This window comes from Ornithorhynchus anatinus, chromosome 12, assembly GCF_004115215.2.
Source record: "Ornithorhynchus anatinus isolate Pmale09 chromosome 12, mOrnAna1.pri.v4, whole genome shotgun sequence".
Lineage (NCBI taxonomy): Eukaryota > Metazoa > Chordata > Mammalia > Monotremata > Ornithorhynchidae > Ornithorhynchus > Ornithorhynchus anatinus.
In genome coordinates this window covers 47663383-47682318 of record NC_041739.1, presented here as the reverse complement: position 1 = coordinate 47682318, position 18936 = coordinate 47663383, and the positions used below count along the sequence as shown (strand labels likewise).

At 47.9% G+C, this 18936-nt stretch overlaps 1 protein-coding gene across 1 annotated transcript in view; it reads right to left on the bottom strand.

Moving 5' to 3' along the window:
• SLC39A8 (solute carrier family 39 member 8) overlaps positions 1 to 18936 on the bottom strand; it is a 54051-nt gene that overhangs the window by 19774 nt on the left and 15341 nt on the right. Inside the window, exons 2-5 of the mRNA XM_029077004.2 lie at positions 8940 to 9102; positions 6524 to 6693; positions 3143 to 3265; positions 1446 to 1613 (exon numbers count right to left, since the gene is read on the bottom strand). Coding sequence (XP_028932837.1) covers positions 1446 to 1613; positions 3143 to 3265; positions 6524 to 6693; positions 8940 to 9102 — 624 coding nt within the window. The remainder of the gene's footprint in view (positions 1 to 1445; positions 1614 to 3142; positions 3266 to 6523; positions 6694 to 8939; positions 9103 to 18936) is intronic.

The following is an 18936-nucleotide window of genomic DNA, read 5'->3' as shown; positions in this document are numbered from 1 at the left end:
GCCAGGAAGGCTGAAAGTCAGTAAGGCCACCCAAACACGAGAGGACACGCCGGGTGAGGTATCCCCGGAAGACCGGCCATAGGACGGGGTGGTATCCCCTGGGTAGAAGTGTAGGACAAGAACCATATCAGCCACAGTTCCTCAATCTCCTTTAAGATTCGCTTCTATACCTACAGTTGCAGTTGCTGAGTCCTTCATATAAGTAGACACGGGGTCTTGGTACCTGTGTGTGTGTGAGCACAAGTATGGGATTGAAAACGTCAAGCGACATTCCCTATCATCGGAAGGTACGGGTGGGAGGGGGGAGGCTGGCATTCTTCCACAGCTCAGCAACGGCCCTTAGGGTGCAGGACCGTCTAACTCTAGCTGGGCTCTGTCCTAGGCCTTTTCAAAGTTCCAAATCACAGGTGGTGGCCCGAAACCGTTCTAGCACGGAGTCCCGAAACAACCCTGATCCTAGCTGAAAATGGCCATGTTCTCCAGGACACTGGTGCTACAACTGGGCGTCCAACCTTTAAATGTAATCAGAAAGAGTGTGGCCTAATGGAAAGAGCCCAAGCCTGGGAGCCAGAGGACCTGACTTTTAATCCCAGCTCTGCCTCTGTGGCCTTGGGCAAATCACAACTTCTCGGTACCTCAGTTCCTCATGAGTAAATATGAAGGTTCGATTCCTCTTCGTCCTTCTACTTAGACTGCAACTGGGGAAAGGACTGGGTTTGACCTGACTAGACCCCAGTGTTTAATACCATGCCTGACGCATAGTAAAACCCTACCAAATGTTTATTCATTTACCGGTATTTATTGAGAGCTTAGTAGATGCCAAGCATTGAATTAATCACTTGGGAGGATACAATACCACCATTATTCTTATACACCATGGAATTCACCCAGCAACAGCCATGTATCGTAGCCTAAATTTCTGCTGTGGGTGGGGAATGTGACCGTTCATTGTTGCATTGTCCTCTTCCAAGCACTTAGTACAGTGCTCTACACACAAAAGTGCTCAATAAATACGATGGAATGAACGGATGAATTTAGGAGAACCAGCTGGTCTGGGCAACGGGGCCGTAGAACATCTGCAGCATCTTCAATGATAACTGACAAAGTTTTTTTTTAATGAAGTTCCAGCTCTTCTAGAGAACAGTGTGTGAATTCAGACAACCAACTTCACCCTTCTGTCCCTCGGGAATATCACCTTAGAGTGTTGGGGTGTTTTTTTTTAAGCCGAGTCTTGGGCCCCTAGAACTCACCAAAGACCACCCAGATGTATGTCTGCCCTGGCCAGAGAATGGAGATGCAATGTCCTGGCTGAAAAGGGAAAGAATGGTCTCTCCAACATCAAAGCTTCACCCAAATGCTCCAGGATTCCAGCCAGTCTACCATTTCCCGTTATCCAGCACGAGAAACGCAAAGAATCAGCAAGGACCATAAAAGAACCATCATACCTGGAAAGAGACCACACTGACATTATCGAAATGCAGCTGTCCATTGGGCTCGCTCACTCCTGGATTTGCATAGCATGTCCCGCCGTTACTGGAAGGCAATGGTTTGGGCTGATCGGCTTTTACCTGAGAACGGCGCTCCTCAGTATCTGCAAAGTGCATGTGATCGGCCTGCATTTAAGGATGACAAAGGAAGAGATAACTTAAAGAAGGAAAAAAAACCCAAACCCAAGCTTCCTCCACCTCCATCTCCCTCTGAAGGTCTCTTCTCCCCACGAGTGCCTCGGTGTTAAAAAAACGACCTTTGCGAAACGAAAAATAAGCTCCTCCCAAGAGACTGTTACCATCTTGGGGCAGGAATCATGTCTTCTAACTCTACTGTACTCTCTCAAGCATTAGGTACAGCGCTCTGCACATAGTAAGTGCTTAATAAATCGTGGCCTTGTGGAAAGAGGCCTTCACGATGTTGCTAAAATCCACCCTTTCCGCTCCATCCAAGTGCTACCGTGCTGATCCAAGCAATACCCTACCCCGCCTTTACCGCATCTGCCTCCTCAATGACCTCCCGTCCTCCTGTCTCTCCCCGTTCCGATCTATACTTCGCTCTGCTGCATGGATCATTTCTTAACAAAAACCCTCAGTCTACGTCTCCCCACTTCTCAAGAACCTCCAGTGGCTGGTCATCCGCCTCCACGTTAAACAGAAACCCCTTACCGTTGGCTTTAAGTGGTAAATTTAACGGCTTTAATGACGGAGAAGCACTCAATCAGCTCACCCCGTCCTACCTCACCTCGCTAATCTCCTACGAGAGCTCAGCCCACACACTCCGCTTCTCTACTATGCCCTGATCTCATCTATCTCACCGCTGACCCCATTTCCCACATCCTCCCCCTAGCCTGAAACTCCCTCCTCCTCCTCAGGTCAGACCACTACTCTCCCTACCTTCAGGGCATTATTATGGTCACGCCTCCTCCAAGAGGCCTTCCCCGAATAAGGCCTCTCCTCCCTGGCTCGCTCTCCCTCCTCTGTCATCTATGCACGGTCTGTGACTTTGGACGTTTGATATTCACCCCACCCCAACCCAACAGCACTTGCGTACATATCTTTAAATATTATAAATTACTTTTCCACGTCTCTCTCCCTTTCTAAACTATAAGCACATTATGGGCGGGGAACGTGTCTGCTAATTCTGTTATACTCTTCCAAACACTTAGTACAGTGCTCTGCACATAGTAAGCGTTCAATAAATACCTCTGATTGACTGAAGAGCACAGGCCAGGGAGTGAGAGGACCTGAGTCCCGGCTCCACCACTCGTCTGCCGTACGTCTTTGGGCAAATCACTCAACTTCCCTGGGCCTCAGTTCCTCACCTATAAAATGAGGATTCAACCCTATCCCTCCTAGTTAGACTGTGAGTCCCATGTGAGACAGGGACAGGGATAATGCAACGTGATTATCTTGTATATAACCCAGTACTTATACAGTGCTTGGCAAATGGTAAGCGCTTATCAAGCATTATTATTATTAAAGTGATTATTTTATCGTCTCTTCAAAAATTCCAGTATACACTATTTGCACAAATCGATTAATCCCTTCCCAACCCACCTTCACAAAACGGTGACATGAATAAAATATCTCATTGTATTCACTGTCATTCGATGATTTTACGCAGGTAAAACATCAAGAGGAAGCCCATTTACCTGTCCATAGGTCACCAATATCATCTTCAGTACCCTTTCTACAAAGAAAAGGATATAAAATCCACCAAACACGGCAGCTGATTTTTCAATGTAGTTATCCACTTTTGGGTCAAATCCAAATGCCTAGGTGAATGGAAAAACAAAGGTCAGGTGAAGTCTCGTTCATCTGCATTTCAGGAAACAAATATCGCAAGTACTCGGGGTTTTCAAGGAACATCAAAGGTCTCAACCTTCTAGACTCTAAGCCCGGTGGGGGCAGGGATTGTCTCTATTGCTGAATTGTACTTTCCAAGCACTTAGTAGAGGGCTCTGCACAAAGTAAGGGCTAATAAATACAATCAAATGAATGCATCTGCTCTCCCCAAGCTGTGCACCTTTGTGAATGTGACTGTGAAAGCAGAGTCTTGTTACTTTTGAACTTCCAAACACAGCAAGGTACGTTTTCTGGATGACCCAGAGTAAGTGTCAAATGTGATAAAACCCAGAGGTCTTCAAGCAGCCTCTTCCAAACTGTCGAAAACTGGAAATGCTGGACTGGGCAGCCTCAACCGCATAAAGAAGCCATACGAAAAGTCCAACCGGGACAGGAAGTATTTAAAGACCCCGGTTCCCTTTTGGTCACCAAAGGCACAGTTTTCATTCCATCCAGCTCCTGCTCGAGCCGGTCAGAAGGGAATCTGAAGGACTTTTTCCAGTCCTGGGGCAGGATGTGTCTAAGCCCCAAAACCAGTTCCCAGCTGGGCTACGTCCACCTTCCACCATCAGTTGCTCAACGGGCTTCTTTTTCAGGGCACTGACAGCTACAAAGTTCTAGGGAAGCAGCGTGGCTCAGTGGCAAGAGGCCGGGCTTGGGAGTCAGAGGTCATGGGTTCGAATCCCGGCTCCACCACTTGTCAGCTGTGTGACTTTGGGCAAGTCACTTTACTTCTCTGTGCCTCAGTTCCCTCATCTGGAAAATAGGGATTAAGACTGTGAGCCCCATGTGGGACAACCTGATCACCTTGTATCCCCCAGCACTTAGAACAGTGCTTTACACATAGTAAGCGTTTAACAAATACCATTATTATTACTGAAGAAATACTTCCTTTCTCTAGCCTGAGAGAATTTTTCCCTCAGAACTAAGATATCTCGGACTGATGGGTGAAACCGGTAAGGAGAGAAGACTCTTGGAGACCTTAGAAGACTAAACGATGGATATTTCATGGAAGTGGACCTTGTCTGCAACTTTTGTTGTATTGGGCTCTCCCAAGCGCTTAGTACAGTGTTCTGCACACAGTTAGTGCTCAATAAATACCACTGACTGATTGACTGATAAGCTACAAGTGCCATCTGGGTGGGTGGGGTGGGGGGAGATGGGAACTGGCAGCCCAGATGTGGAAATAATAAAGCCGCCAGACTAGGGATGGGGTGTCAAAGGAGCCACCTATGTACTCTCCCTCATATCGGAAGGGGTTGTTTCAGTTTTGCCCAGCCTGGGTGGGGTCTTCAGAGTTAAAAGATGCCGCCTAAATTATTCGATAAATACCGTTGATTTATTAGCTGAAAGTAAGAACAAGGGTTTGGAGGCTGATGTGAGTTGGGATGGAGAGAGTAGAAGAGGTTAACCAGGATACTCATCAGAGCAGATATTTTTCAGGGGATGAGTCTGGGGAGGAATAAGGGAGAAGGAATGAAGGGACGTTTCATAGCTCCTTATCTATCTCTCACCAATCCCCGCTTGTATTTTTAGTTTGGGAGCCTTTTAACGGCCAGGGATTGGGTCGAATTCCCACCTCTGCATTCCTTCCCAGTGCTGTCCACAGTCAGTACTTAATAAATGTTATTATGACTGCCATGGATAAAACATCAAAAGGTCAAATCCAAACTCATCCAAGCATTTAGGACCCACAGACCAGAGCCCTCCCACCCCACCATCATCTTTGTTATTACAATTCCACCTCAGGTCCCTGGGGAAATCACACTCATTCCTTCATCCCAGTTCCCAAGCATTTTCCTGGGGCAGAGGAGAGTGAATATGGTTCCCAATCCATCAGTAGCATTTGCTGAGCACTTACTACATGCAGAGCACTGTGCTAAGCGCTTGGCAGAGTACACTACGACGGAATTAGCGGGCACATTCCCTGCCCATAATGAGCTTACAGTATAGCCCCTAACTGGCCACCAGAGCCAAAATTAGGAAAGGGAGAAGTCAGGCTCCGCATTTGTCAAAACAATTAAATCAATCTCAGTCCAGCCTGTGATGAGATCACTGGGCTAACGTCACCATCTTTTTCTAACAAGGACTCACATGTCAGTGGTTGAGCTGGTGTTCTATGAGAAGGAAAGCTAACTTAAATCTGACCCCCCCCCACCCCCCAAAGACTTCTTTTAGATAAAAGCATTCAATAAATGGTATTTATTGAGCACGTACTGTGTGCAGAATACTTTCTTAAAGTACTTGGGAGAGGACAATACGAGACAGTTGGGAGATTGTTCCCGGACCACTTGAGCCTACACTTATAGTGTGCAGAGCACTGTAAAGTCTATTTTAAAAAACATATTCCTTCAAGAACCTCATTTTGATACCTGCCATGGAGGAACTGAAACAAACATTAGTCCCCACTTATTTAACTCATTCTAATAGTAAACCTGAGAAATTTCTAGAGACTTGTAAAAGAGGGCCTCCTTTCCTGAAGCCACTATCAACATTCAACACATTAGAAAAATGTCAAACCTATCCCGTGATTCACCTATAACAAGGGCTGTTGTTTTCTAATCTCGCTTCAGGAAAGGAAAATTACTTTTGTGTCCTAAAAAGGATAAACCCATAAGAAAGTTAAATATCTGTATCTGAAAACAGTATGGCATAAAAGGTTCAGAATCAGAGCAGTGTCAGCTAGTTATCTGAGCACACGCGAAGAGCCAGAACACAGAAGGAGCGTGGTCTAGTGGATAGAGCAAGGGTCTGGGAATCGGGAGGATGTGGGTTCTAGTCCCGCCTCCACCATTTGTCTACGGGGTGACCTTGGACAAGTCACTTCTCTTCTCTGGGCCTCAGTTACCTCGTCTGTAAAACGGAGGATTAAGACTGTGAACCCCATTTGGGACACGGACTGTGACTAACCAGATTAACTTCTATCTACCCCAGTGCTCAATGCAGGGCCTGCCACATACTAAGTGTTTAACAAATGCCATTTAAAAAAAAAAAAAAGAATTTCAAGAATATCATCTCTACAACTCAGCTCTGTAGCTCAAGATCTTTACTGGGATCCAACTCTCTTTTCTGCAGAAAGTATTCCAACTACTAACGGCCTGTGAGGGTGACGAGAGCTCCGAAAGTGTGCGCAGATTCAAACTGCTCACTGCATTATTACCACCCAAACATATGACCCGCGGCCTTACCTCTGGAATAAGCTGGAAAATCGCATTTGAGAAGAGAGTCCCGATGGCCAGGCCTACAAAATAGGTCAAAATCTTGGGAAAATAGGGCTTCTTTATCCAAGGAATGAAAAACATTCCAAGGAGAGAGGCCAGATTAATGACGGTCACTGCGAGGAATCCATATCCCCAAACTGCAAAAGAAAATGAGACGGAGGCTGAAATACTCTGACAATAATTACTAAGTGAAAAACTACTGCATCAAACAATGGAATGTGCTGAGTGCTTCCTATGTGCAGAACACTGTAGTGAGCGCTTGGAAGAATACAAGAGAGTTGAAAGACACGATCCCCGCCTACAAGGAGCTTACCGTCTAGACGGTCGACAGTCCAGAAGCTACAGACCCACTCCACGGCCTGGGTCAGCTCGGGGTTCTTGCCCCAATCCCTCCCTCCCTCCCCTGCCAAGACTGGGGCGAGCTCTCTTCCCAGGGGAAAACAGCGGCAAGAAGCCAGACTAGGGACAGCTCTGGCTGGAGAAGTCAGAAGCTTAAAATAAGTTCCTTTGGCAGAAATATGCACTGAAACTTCTGTTGTTAATAAAATTCACTTACTATTTTTGCTAAAATTAGCATGTGTCCACCCTTTTTTAGATTGCAACACCCTTGGGGGCCAGGAATTGTGCCTAATTCAATAAATACAATTTCCCGAAGAGCTTACTAAAGTGCTTAGCAGAAAGTTTTTAACCAATGCAATAACAACAAATGCGGTACAATTCAGTATTAGTCAAAATGTCAAAATGAACTAACTTTCAAATTCAGGATCACGCATATACCAAATTTCTTTTTTAGACTTTTCAACTTTCTCTGACTTCAGCAAATTGGAAAGATTTAATTTCTCCTTGGCACTTTTCTAACTCAAAGGTACTACTTCCCCCCCCCCCCCATTGTTTAGCATCTACAGAATACCTAGGATTATAATTTTATACAGAGCACTGCTTAGGCTACTTGGGCAGAATGCGCAAACAAGGATATTCTCGCCATCACATGCTTTGGTTTGTGATCTGCAACTAGGAACTTTGTCTCCATGGGGCAAGAATAATTTGCGGAGAAATCTTTTCATTAGAAAAATCAATTTAGGCCCAAATCTGCATCAAACAACGGTATTTATCAAGTGCTTCCTGTGTCAGAGGACTACACTGAGCACCTGAGAGGACCCAGAGTTCATAGACCAGACCAGCAGTTAACAATCTAGGAAGGGAGATTTTAGAAACAGATTTGAGGAAGTAATAGAGTAATACAGTGAGGGTTGGCCTGGATGGGGGTTAGTAGCTAAGCGCAAAAGCATTGAAGAGATTAGAAATCGACTGGGGAAGGTCTCCTGGAGATGTGATTTCCGAGGAACATGGAAGATGGGGAGAGCAGTGGTCTGTCGGACGTGAAAGGGTTTCGGCAGAGGTCCGGGGGGAGGGTGTGAGCGAGAGTTCAGCAGCGGAAGACAACGATAGCAGCAAAGTGATGAAGTCATCCCCGGTGGACAGGAGCGAAGCACGGGAGCCGAGAAGGAGTGGGAAGCTCTTAGTACAGTGCTCTGCACAGAGTAAGCGCTCAATAAATATGACTGAATGAACAAGGATGAGGGAGGAGGAGGAGGGTGGAAGAGAGCTGGTAAAGTGCCTTGAGAAGCCAATGGTCTGGAGTTTCTGCTTAATTACAAAGGAGTGGGCAGCCATTAGAGTGGGGAGGCAGGGGCAGAGCGATGTTTTAAAAACAGCGCAGAAAAACAGCATACTTCATTTGGGGAAAACACACACACCGTATCTACAAGTTTAATAATAACAATGTTGGTATTTGTTAAGCGCTTACTATGTGCCGAGCACTGTTCTAAGCGCTGGGGTAGATACGGGGTAATGAGGTTGTCCCACTTGAGGGTCACAGTTAATCCCCATTTTACAGATGAGGGAACTGAGGCACAGAGAAGCTAAGTGACTTGCCCACAGTCACACAGCTGACAAGCGGCAGAGCCGGGATTCAAACTCATGACCTCTGACTCCCAAGCCCGTGCTCTTTCCACTGAGCCACGCTGCTTCTGTTTAGTAAGTTTAGCCACATATGACAAATACACACCTTTCCTTAAGAGCGATAATCTCCTTAATGATTACAAACATTATTCTTCAGGATCTATGAAATATAAAAGTGGTGAATAACTCCGCCCCCCCCACCAAACTATTCCTCAGACCTTTCCACTGGGTATTATTTCACAATTCCCTGGCTAATAAATAAAAACAAAGTGGTCTTCGGGACCAAAGTCAAATATTTAATGATAGGCCAAGCTTGTCCCAGAATCGGTTGTCATAGGATAAGCAATCGGAGGTGTTAAGGCAGCAGGATGAACTAGCGACTTCCAACCTCGGGGGGTGGGGGGGAAATATTCTTACAAACCTTCTGAGGGCGTCGGTTTATGTCTGTGTTCTGAGGAAGCACTGCAGGGGTGAAACACCAGCTGCTGTAAGACCGCGGGACATATTGTCGAGAAGTTTTCACTGGTTATCTGGGTTTCATTGGAAACTCCGAGAGTGGAAAAAATCTCTTCGGCCGACAAGCACTGCAATAGAATACGCCAAGTGAAAAGTCACGGAAGTAATCAAGCCTCCCTAAAAAATAAAAACATTCAAGTCACAAAACAAAACCAAAGATGCTGCCCATTTCATCTTAAGACCAAAAAGAGCACTGGGCCTGTAACTTCTCTGCTAAAGTTTATGTCTGTCTCCCCCTCGAGACTGTAAGCTCCCTGTGGGCAAGGGATATGTCTACTAATTCTATTGCAATGAACTCTTCCGAGTGTCTAGCACGGTGCTCTGCACACAGTAAGCACTCAAATAGGGAAGCAGCTTTACCTCGTGAAAAGAGCACGAGTCTGGGAGTGAGAGGACCTGGGTTCTAACATCGGCTCTGCCAACTGTGTGTGCTGTGTGATTTTGGGTAAGTCACTTCATTTCTCTGGGCCTCAGTTTCCTCAAGAGTAAAATGAGGATTAAATCCTACTCCCTCCTACTTAGACTTTGAGCCCCATGTGGGCAGGGACCGTGTCCAACTGATAAACGTGTATCTACCCAGCACTTCGATGCGCATGACACATAAGCGCTTAACAAATACCATAAAAAAAACCGCTGATCGATTAAAATGGAAGGCAGTGGCCATTCGGGTTACAAAGAGTCTCTCGAATCAGGGGAAACGTTGGTTACAAATGTTTTCCGAATAGAGATTCCCAGGAAACACATCTCTGGCGGGAGTAGCAGGGGTCCCATAGGTGAGGGAGAAGAGCTACAGAAAGAGGAGTGAAGGCAGTGGGGTGGACCCGAGCAGGAATAATAATAACGATAACGGTATTTGCTAAGCGCTGCGTGTCAAGCATTTTTAAGCACTGGGTTTGATACAAGCTAATCAGGTTGGATGCAGTCCCTATCCCACATGGGGCTCAAAGTCTGGCTCTCCACATGGGTCCTTTTCTCAAAAAAAAGGTTAAAACATCACGGAGGTAAGGTCTCCCAGGGTCATAAGTCAAGTTAGACTACTTCTTGACGCCGTTTATATGTGGAGGGAGGGGACAGGGGAGTTCTCTGTTTTTCCAACTGTGCTTCAATCAAAGAATCCTCCAACCACTCAGTCCAGGAAAAACATATCGCAACTCCCCATCAGACTGTAGACTTCTTGAGAGGAGGAGCCATGTCCAATCAATCAGCGGTACTTATTGAGCACATCCAGTTTGCGCAGCACTGTCTAAGCACTTGGGAAATTACACTACAGTAGAGTTGGTAGGTGGGATCCCTGCCCACAGGGAGATTACAGTCTTCAGGGATTAAATAAGATTACAGTCTTATTTATTCACACATTAAATAAATTAGAGGGAAGGGAAAGAGTAGAGTAAAAGAATACGTAGATAAATGCCATGGGGCTAGAGTGACTATCAAAATGGGAAGCAGCAGGGTGAGGTGGCTAGAGCCGGGGCCTGGGAGTCAGAAGGTCATGAGTTCCAATCCTGGCTCCACCAGTCTGCTGGGTGTCCTTGGGCAAGCCACGTAAGTTCTCTGTGCCTCAGTTACCTCATCTTTAAAATGGGAATTAAGACTGGGAGCCCCACTTGGGACAACCTGATTACCCTGCATCTACTTCAGTGCTCAGAACACTGCTTGGTACATAGTAAGCACTTCACAAATACCATAATAATTATTATTATTATTATAAAATGCTTAAGGGGTACCTAGTCAAGTGCGCGGTCAACCCAGAGGGGAAGGTGGATAAGTCAGGGAAGGCCTCTTGGAGGAGACGTGACATTAGGAGAGTTTTGAATGGGGGGGAGAACGACTGTCGGATATGAAGGGAGAGGGAGTTCCAGGGCTGAGGGAGGATTTGGGTAAGGGATGGGCGTCGGGAGAGACGAGATCAAGGTTCAGAGTGTAGGAAGGCATGAGGGGATGAGCGTGCAGGAGAAGACTGTAGTATGTTGTAGAACAATGAAAGTTAGCGACGTGAGTACCTTAAAGCCAACGATAAGGAGTTTCTGTTTGGTGCAGAGGTGGATGAGCAACCACCGGAGGTTTTTGAGTAGGGAAATATGGACTAAACAGATTTTTTAGCAGAGTGATCCGGACGGCAGAGTGAAGTATGGAAAGGAGAGGGGAGAGACAGGAGGAAGGGAGGACAACGAGGAAGCGAAGCGGGAAGTCAAGGCGGGAAGAGCGCAGAGATCAGCACGGTATCTGGATGGAAACCAACGGGCAGATTCTAGAGACGTGGCGAAGGTGGCACCGATTTTGCGTCAGACTGAACGAGCAGGCTGAATGGGAGAGAGAAGTAGAGAATCGTGCCAAAGGCACAGGCTTCTGAGACAAGGAGTACGGCGGTCGTATCTACGGCAACGGGAAAGCCGAGGGGAGAAGGAGGTCTGCGGGGGAAGATGAGGGGTTCCGTTTGGGGCACGATAAGTCTGACGTGTCGGTGGGCCATCGAAACGGAGGTGTCCTGAAGGCAGGAGGAAATGTGAGACTGCAGAGAACTGGAGAGAACAGAAGTAGATTTGGGAATCATCCCATCCAACAGGCCCTCTTCAAAGCCTCCTGACCGACAATGCGCCCGTCATTTTACAGAGACAGCATCCTTCTCAAATTTAGGGACGGCGCCTTCTCTTTCAGTCGAAGGTAACTGAACACTTGCTGTGTGAAGAGCGTTTTTCTAAGCGAGAGTGCAATACAATACAGTTGGCAGACGGGACTCCTGCCCGCAAGGAGCTTACGACCTAATGGGAGACAGACATGAAAATAAATTACAGGTGGGGGAAGCAGATAATTATAACTGCATTTGTGAAGTGCTTACTACGTGCCAGATACTCTATTAAGTGCTGGGGGTAGATATTAAATAATCAAGTCCCACGTGGAGTTCACAGTTTAAGAGGGACAGAGAAAAGGCGAGGGAAGCGAGGCACAGAGAAGTTAACAATAATAATAATAATAATGTTGGCATTTGTTAAGCGCTTACTATGTGCAGAGCACCGTTCTAAGTGCTGGGATAGATACAGGGTAATCAGGTTGTCCCACGTGAGGCTCACCGTCTTCATCCCCATTTTCCAGATGAGGTCACTGAGGTCCAGAGAAGCGAAGTGACTTGCCCACAGTCACACGGCTGCCAAGTGGCAGAGCCAGGATTCGAACCCATGACCTCTTGACTCCCAGGTCATGCTCTTTCCACTTGAGTGTCAATATACCCGATAAATGCTGTAGGGGTGAGGGAACTGAGATAAAGTGCCTAGCAGAATGTTAGGTTAGATAACTGGCCAGATGCTGATGAAAGGAATGTATATAATCAACACATAATTAAAGCCATTATACAAGGGTAGGTTTTTATCTCGACTAGATGTTTTAACTACAAGCTCTACCTACTTCTACGAATTAGGTAGCCATAAAAGCCCTTCAATAAAGCTTATCTAACAGGGACTCCAATCTCCGGAAGAAAGCTTTGCTACAGCTAAACCATAGGGAAGCATCACGGCACAGCGGCAAGAGCACAGGCCCGGGAGTCAGGAGGTCACGGGTTCTAATCCCAGCTCCGCCACTTGTCTGTCGTGTGACCGTGGGCGAGCCGCTTCACTTCTCTGGGCCTCAGTTACCTCAACGGTAAAATGGGGATTGAGACCGTGAGCCCCACGCGGGGCAGGGACGGTGTCCAACCCGACTTACTTGTATCCACCCCAAGGTTTAGTACAGTGCCTCGCACATAACAAATGCCACAATTAACAACTTCTCTGAGCCTCGGTTACCTTATCTGTAAAATGGGGATTAAATCCCGCTCCCGCCTACTTGGACTGTAATCCAAGTGGGATAAGGATTGTGTCCGACCTGATTAACTTATTTCTCCCCTAGCACATGGAACAGTGTTCAGCGCATAGGATGCGCTTAACAAATATTATTACAGCTAGAGAGCCACGTGGTATAATAGGTCGGGAAGTTCAACCATCACGAATTCAAGAACTGTTAGCCGAAATGCTCGAGACGGTCCCTTGTCTTCGATCAAAGCTATTAAAGGTTGCCCACTGAGAGTCAGAGAAGCAGCGTGGCTCAGTGGAAAGAGCCCGGGCTTGGGAGTCAGAGGTCAGGGGTTCGAATCCCGGCTCTACCACTTGGCAGTTGGGTGACTGCGGGCAAGTCACTTCGCTTCTCTGGGCCTCAGTGACCTCATCTGTAAAATGGTGATGAAGACTGTGAGTCTCACGGGGGACAACCTGATTACCCTGTATCTAGCCCAGTGCTTAGAACAGTGCTCTGCACATAGTAAGCACTTAAATATCAACATTATTATTATTATTCAGCCTTCACTAGGATCTCATTAACAGCTTGCAGAATCCATTATCAAGAGCTCCTGATTTGACGCTAACAGGTGTGAGCTAGAACCTCCCTGCCATGAAGTTATTTCAATGAGATATTCCGAATTTCCTCGGCATAATGTTCTATGTATGTAATTTCCTCCCTTTTTTCCTCCAGAGGGTGAGATACCAGCCCTTTCTGAGGAGGGCAAGCGAGAGCACATTGGGAACGTGGTCCAGTGGAAAGGGTATGGGCCTAGGAGTCGGGAGACTTGGGTTCTAAACCCAGTTTTCCTTCATGGCTGGTGGGGTGACCTTGAGCAAATCGCTACTTTGTTACTCAGTTTCCTCATCTGCAAAATGGGGATTCAATGCCTGTTCTCCCACCCTCATACTGTGAGAGCCCCGTATGATTATCTTGGAACCGCCCCAAAGCTTGGAACACGCTTAGCACATAGTAAGTGCTTAACAAACACCCTAATTTTTACTTCTCTGGCCAGCCGACCTAATGGATAGAGCACAGGCTTGGGAGTCATAAGGTCGTGGGTTCTAATCCCAGTTTTGCCGCTTGTCACTTCACTGGGCCTCAGTTACCTCCTCTGTAAAATGGAGACTGTGAGCCCTTGGGACGGGGGCTGCGCTTGTGCCCCTTCCAGCACTTAGTACAATGCTTGGCACACAGTAAGTGCTTAACAAATACCACAATTATTATTATTATTATTATTATCACCATTATCTAGGCTTTATACCCAGCCTCCAGAAGGGGGAGCAGCACCATAGTTAATCCCCAATCGGCACCGTAAAGTAGCTTCTGGGGAAAGAACTGGCCACAATCCCACTGCGGGTGGCCCAACCCCGGGCCAGTCCCCATATCCCGACTGCACCGACCAGGGTCTGCCCGGTCCCGGTACCCAGGAGTGAGAGCAGGAGGAGCAGAGGGGCAAACAGAAGGGAAAAGGAAGCCAGCGCGTGCAGATTTTGCTACAGGAACGTGGCCCGAAGCGGAACCAGCGTATTCCCTGAAGTCTTTCCCGAGCCCGCACGGAGCAGATGGCGGGGACTGGCAGCACTGACTTTACAAATGAGCTCCAAGGAGGGGCTAACCAACGCCAGGTGAATAATCTGAAATGAACTCGAGACCAGGTCGACGACGGAACTAGACGTCCTCGGGTCACAGTGGAAGGTCTTCCGGGCTAGCACCGCGGCATCACGCCACTTACCGTCGGGGCAAGGGAATAGTTAAAAAGCCAGCTTTCTGGGAATCAGATACCCGGGCACGAAGCCACCATACAGGCTTTAAATCCACAATCGGAAAGTCCAGGTTGGCGGGGGGGTTCAGATGAGAACTTCACCAGAATAATAATAATAATGCTCCCCGTTAAGTGCCTATTAGGTGCCGAGCACCGTCCCAAACACTGGGGTAGATACAAGTTAATCAGGTTGGACACGGTCCCTGTCCCGCATAGGGCTCCCGCTCTTAATCCCCGCTTTACAGATGAGCCCAGAGCGGCTAGGTGACTTGGCCGAGGTCACACAGCAGGCACGGGGCAGAGCCGGGATTAGAACCCAGGTCCTTCCGACTCCCAGGCCTGTGCTCTAACCACTAAGTCACACCGCTTCTCAGGGTGATCGCAGCCCCCCTCAATCCGGGGTCCTGAGGGGAGCTAGCCCGGTAGCCCTGTGGCCAACACACCCTAGGATGAGGAGTGGGTTATAACTCCATCAGCCCACGTTTTCCAGAAAAGATCACCAAACTGTTGGGTTGATTTAGTTGGGATCCCGTTACGTAGGTCTACGTTAAAACACTGCGCTTCTCTGTTAGGAACGAAACTGCACCTACAGGAAACGTAAGAGTCCAACTAGAGGACAGTGTGCTAAGCCATATGCTAAGGCGATTCAAGATAGATCTTGTACTCTCCCAAGTACTTAGTACAGCGCTCTGCACACAGTAAGTGTTCAATAAATGCCATTGGCTGTTCTGGCTTAGCGACAAACAAGCTTTACCTCAGGCAAGTCCCCAAGGCTGATTTTTGGGGGGGCCAGAGAGCAGGTGGTGACCCCGGTCACCTCTCAGTCGATCACATTTATTGAGCTGTGTGCAGAGCACTGCCTTAAGCCCTCGGGAGAGTACAATACCGACCTAGAATCCCCTCAGCGTGTGATTTGAAGAAGTATTAAATCGCTCAAAGCACTCAATCACCTTGTCCCCCTCCTACCTCACCTCGCTACCCTTTTACCACAACCCAGCCCGCACGCTTCGCTCCTCTGTCTCTCCCCACTCCGGTCCAGACTTCGCTCTGCCGCACAGATCATTTTTCTACAAAAGGTTCGGTCCGTGTCTCCCCAACCCTCAAGAATCTCCAGTGGTTGCCCTCCCACGTCAGCGTCACACAGAAAGTTCTTACCATTGGCTTTAAGACACTCACTCAGCTCATCTTTCCTTACCTCACGACAGCCCAACCCACGCATTTCATTCTTCCAGCGTCAGCTTACTCAATACGCCTCGATCTCGGCTCTCTCGCCACCAACCCCTTTCCCACGGCCTCGCACTGGCCTGGAATTCCCTCCTCCTCCATAGTGGCCAGACCACCACCCACTCTTCCTCCCCACCTTCAAAGTATTAACAAGGCACATGGTCACATCTCCTCCAGGAGGCCTTCCCTGATTCTTTTCCCCGGCTCCCTCTCCCCACGGGCCTCAGTGGAAAGAGCGCGGGCTAGGGAGTGGGTTCTAATCCCTGTTCTGCCGCTTGTCAGCTGTGTGACTTTGGGCAAGTCACTTCACTGGGCCTCAGTTCCCTCATCTGTTCAATGGGGATTAAGACTGTGAGCCCCAAGTGGGACAATCTGGCTACCTTGTGTAATAATAATAATAACGTTGCTATTTGTTAAGCGCTTACTATGTGCAGAGCACTGTATTAAGCGCTGGGGTAGATACAGGGTGATCAGGTTGTCCCACGTGAGGCTCACCGTCTTCATCCCCATTTTACAGATGAGGTAACTGAGGCCCAGAGAAGTGAAGTGACTTGCCCACAGTCACACGGCTGCCAAGTGGCGGTGCCGGGATTCGAACCTGACTCCCAAGCCCGTGTTCTTTCCACTGACCCACGCTGTTTCCAATCTACCCCAGAGCTTAGGACAGTGCTTGGCACTTAAAAGATACCATCATTATTATCTATGCACTTGGATCTGTGACCTTTGTGCATTTGATATTCGCCCTACCCTCATTCCCACAGCATTTACGCTTATATTTTAAAATTATATATTATAAATTACTTATATTAATTGTCTGTCTCCCCCTCTAGAGTCGGCTCACTGTGGCTGGGAACGTGTCTGCCAACGCTGGTGTACTGTACTCTCCCAATCGCTTAGTACGGTGTTCTGCACATAATAATCTCTCAATAAATACCACTGACTGATAGGTCTGGGATGGAGAGGTATATTCGGAAACCATCCACACGGAGATGAGACTTGAAGCCGTGGGAGCGAGTGAGGTCTCCAAGAGAGCGTGTGTACATGGAAAAAAGATGGGGACGCAGAACCGAAGCTTGAGAGACTCTCACAGTTAGGGGGTGGGGAGTAGAGGAGGAGCCCGCGGAAGAGACTGAGAACGAGCGGCCAGAGAGACAGGAGGAGAAGCAGGAGAAGACAGCGTCAATGAAGCCACGGTTGGATAAATGTGCCCAGGAGAAGTGGGTGGTCCTCAGTTTCGAAGGCAGCTGAGAGGTCGAGAAGGATTAAGATGGAGTGGTCACTGGGGGGGGACCTCAGAGAAGGTCGTTTCCATGAAGAGAAGGGGGCGGAAGCCAGATTGGAAGGGGTCAAAGAGAGAACTGGAGGAGAGGAAACGGAGGTAGCAGGTGTTGACAATTTACTCAAGGAGTTTGGAGAAGAACAGTAGGATGGAGATGGGGTGATTAACTGGAGGGAGCAGTAGGATCAAGGGAGCGGGGATAGGCAGCACAGGAGCACGTGTGAAAGTAGAAGCTAAGAAACCATTGGGAAATGAGTGGTTGCAGATGGTAGTCACGGAGGGAAGAAGAGAGGGGATTTCTTTCGATTAGGTGTGAAGAGATGGGGCCAGAATCGCAGGTGGAGAGGGTAAATTTTGAGACTAGGTGGGAGATCTCTCTAGATACTGCTGGGAAATAAGGGGGAGTTGAAGAAGGGACGGAGGAGAAAGGGACGGCGGAGGAGCAAGGGAGATTTCAGGGATATCATTTTTTTGCTAAATTACTTAATGGGTGTCAGGAAGTATTCTAAGTGCTACTACGGCAGTATTCTAAGTATTCTACAGAACCAGACCAGACACGGTCCCTATTCCACGTGAGGCTTGTCGGTATAAACGGGAGGGCAAACAGGTATTGATTCCCAATTTTACGGTTGAGGAAACCGAGGCACGGAGAAGCTAAGTGGCTCGCCTAGGGTTCCACAGCAGACAAGGGGTGCAGCGAGGATTAAAACCCACGTCCTCTGACGCCCAGGCCTGTGCTCTTTCCACTAGGCCACACTGCTTTTTAATAAAGTAAGTGACCGCATCATTAGGGGCAGGAGATGGTGGATGGGGGAGAGCGGGAGGCCAGGTGGATTGAGATGGGAGTTAAATGACTGAAACGGGGGCAATGGGCGTTGGAGTCAATAAGGGCAAAGATATATTGCTGCCAGAGAGAAGTTGAAGCAGGTGAGGATCACTCTGTGATGGATACGGTCGGCCAGATGTCTGGATTTCTTTCTACTAGCAGCACTCTGCAGCTGGTGAACAGGAGCCTCCGGAGGAAGCGTATTGAGGAGATTTACGAGGTGCGAGATCGGCCGGATGAGAATGAGGTGTTGAGGGAATCGATTTGTGAGTCAAGAGAATCTAAGTTTGAGTCTGGACACCAAATGGGGCATGAAGACTTTAGAAAATTGGAGATCTAATGATTGGAAGTCTCTGTGGGGACAGATTTGCAGGTAGGGGATGTGAGGGAGAGAAGGCATAATAATAATAATAATAATAATAATAATGATGGTATTTAAGTCCTTACTATGTGCGGAGCACTGTTCTAAGCCCTGGGGCAGATACAATGTAATCAGGTTGTCCCACGCGGGGCTCACAGTCTTAATCCCCATTTTACAGATGAGGGAACTGAGGCACAGAGAAGTGAAGTGACTTGCCCAAAGTCACAGAGCTGACGAGTGGCAGAGCCGGGATTAGAACCCACGACCTCTGCCTCCCAAGCCCGGGCTCTTTCCGAGTCTGTGGTTGGATAGGGGCATCTCCGAGTCGGTGAAGTTAAAGATTACAGTGACTACAGCTGATAACCTTTCTTCCATTCTGACCCTTGAAGCGCCATTCTGGGTTCGAATCCCGGCTCTGCCACTTGTCAGCTGACTGTGGGCAAGTCACTTGACTTCTCTGTGCCTCAGTTCCCTCATCTGTAAAATGGGACTAAGACTGTGAGCCTCATGTGGGACAACCTCATTACCCTGTATCTACTCCAGCGCTTAGAACAGTGCTCTGCACCTAGTAAGCGCTTAACAAATACCAACATTATTATTCTACCATCTACTCCTTCTTGCTCATTTCCTGGGCAATTTGCAT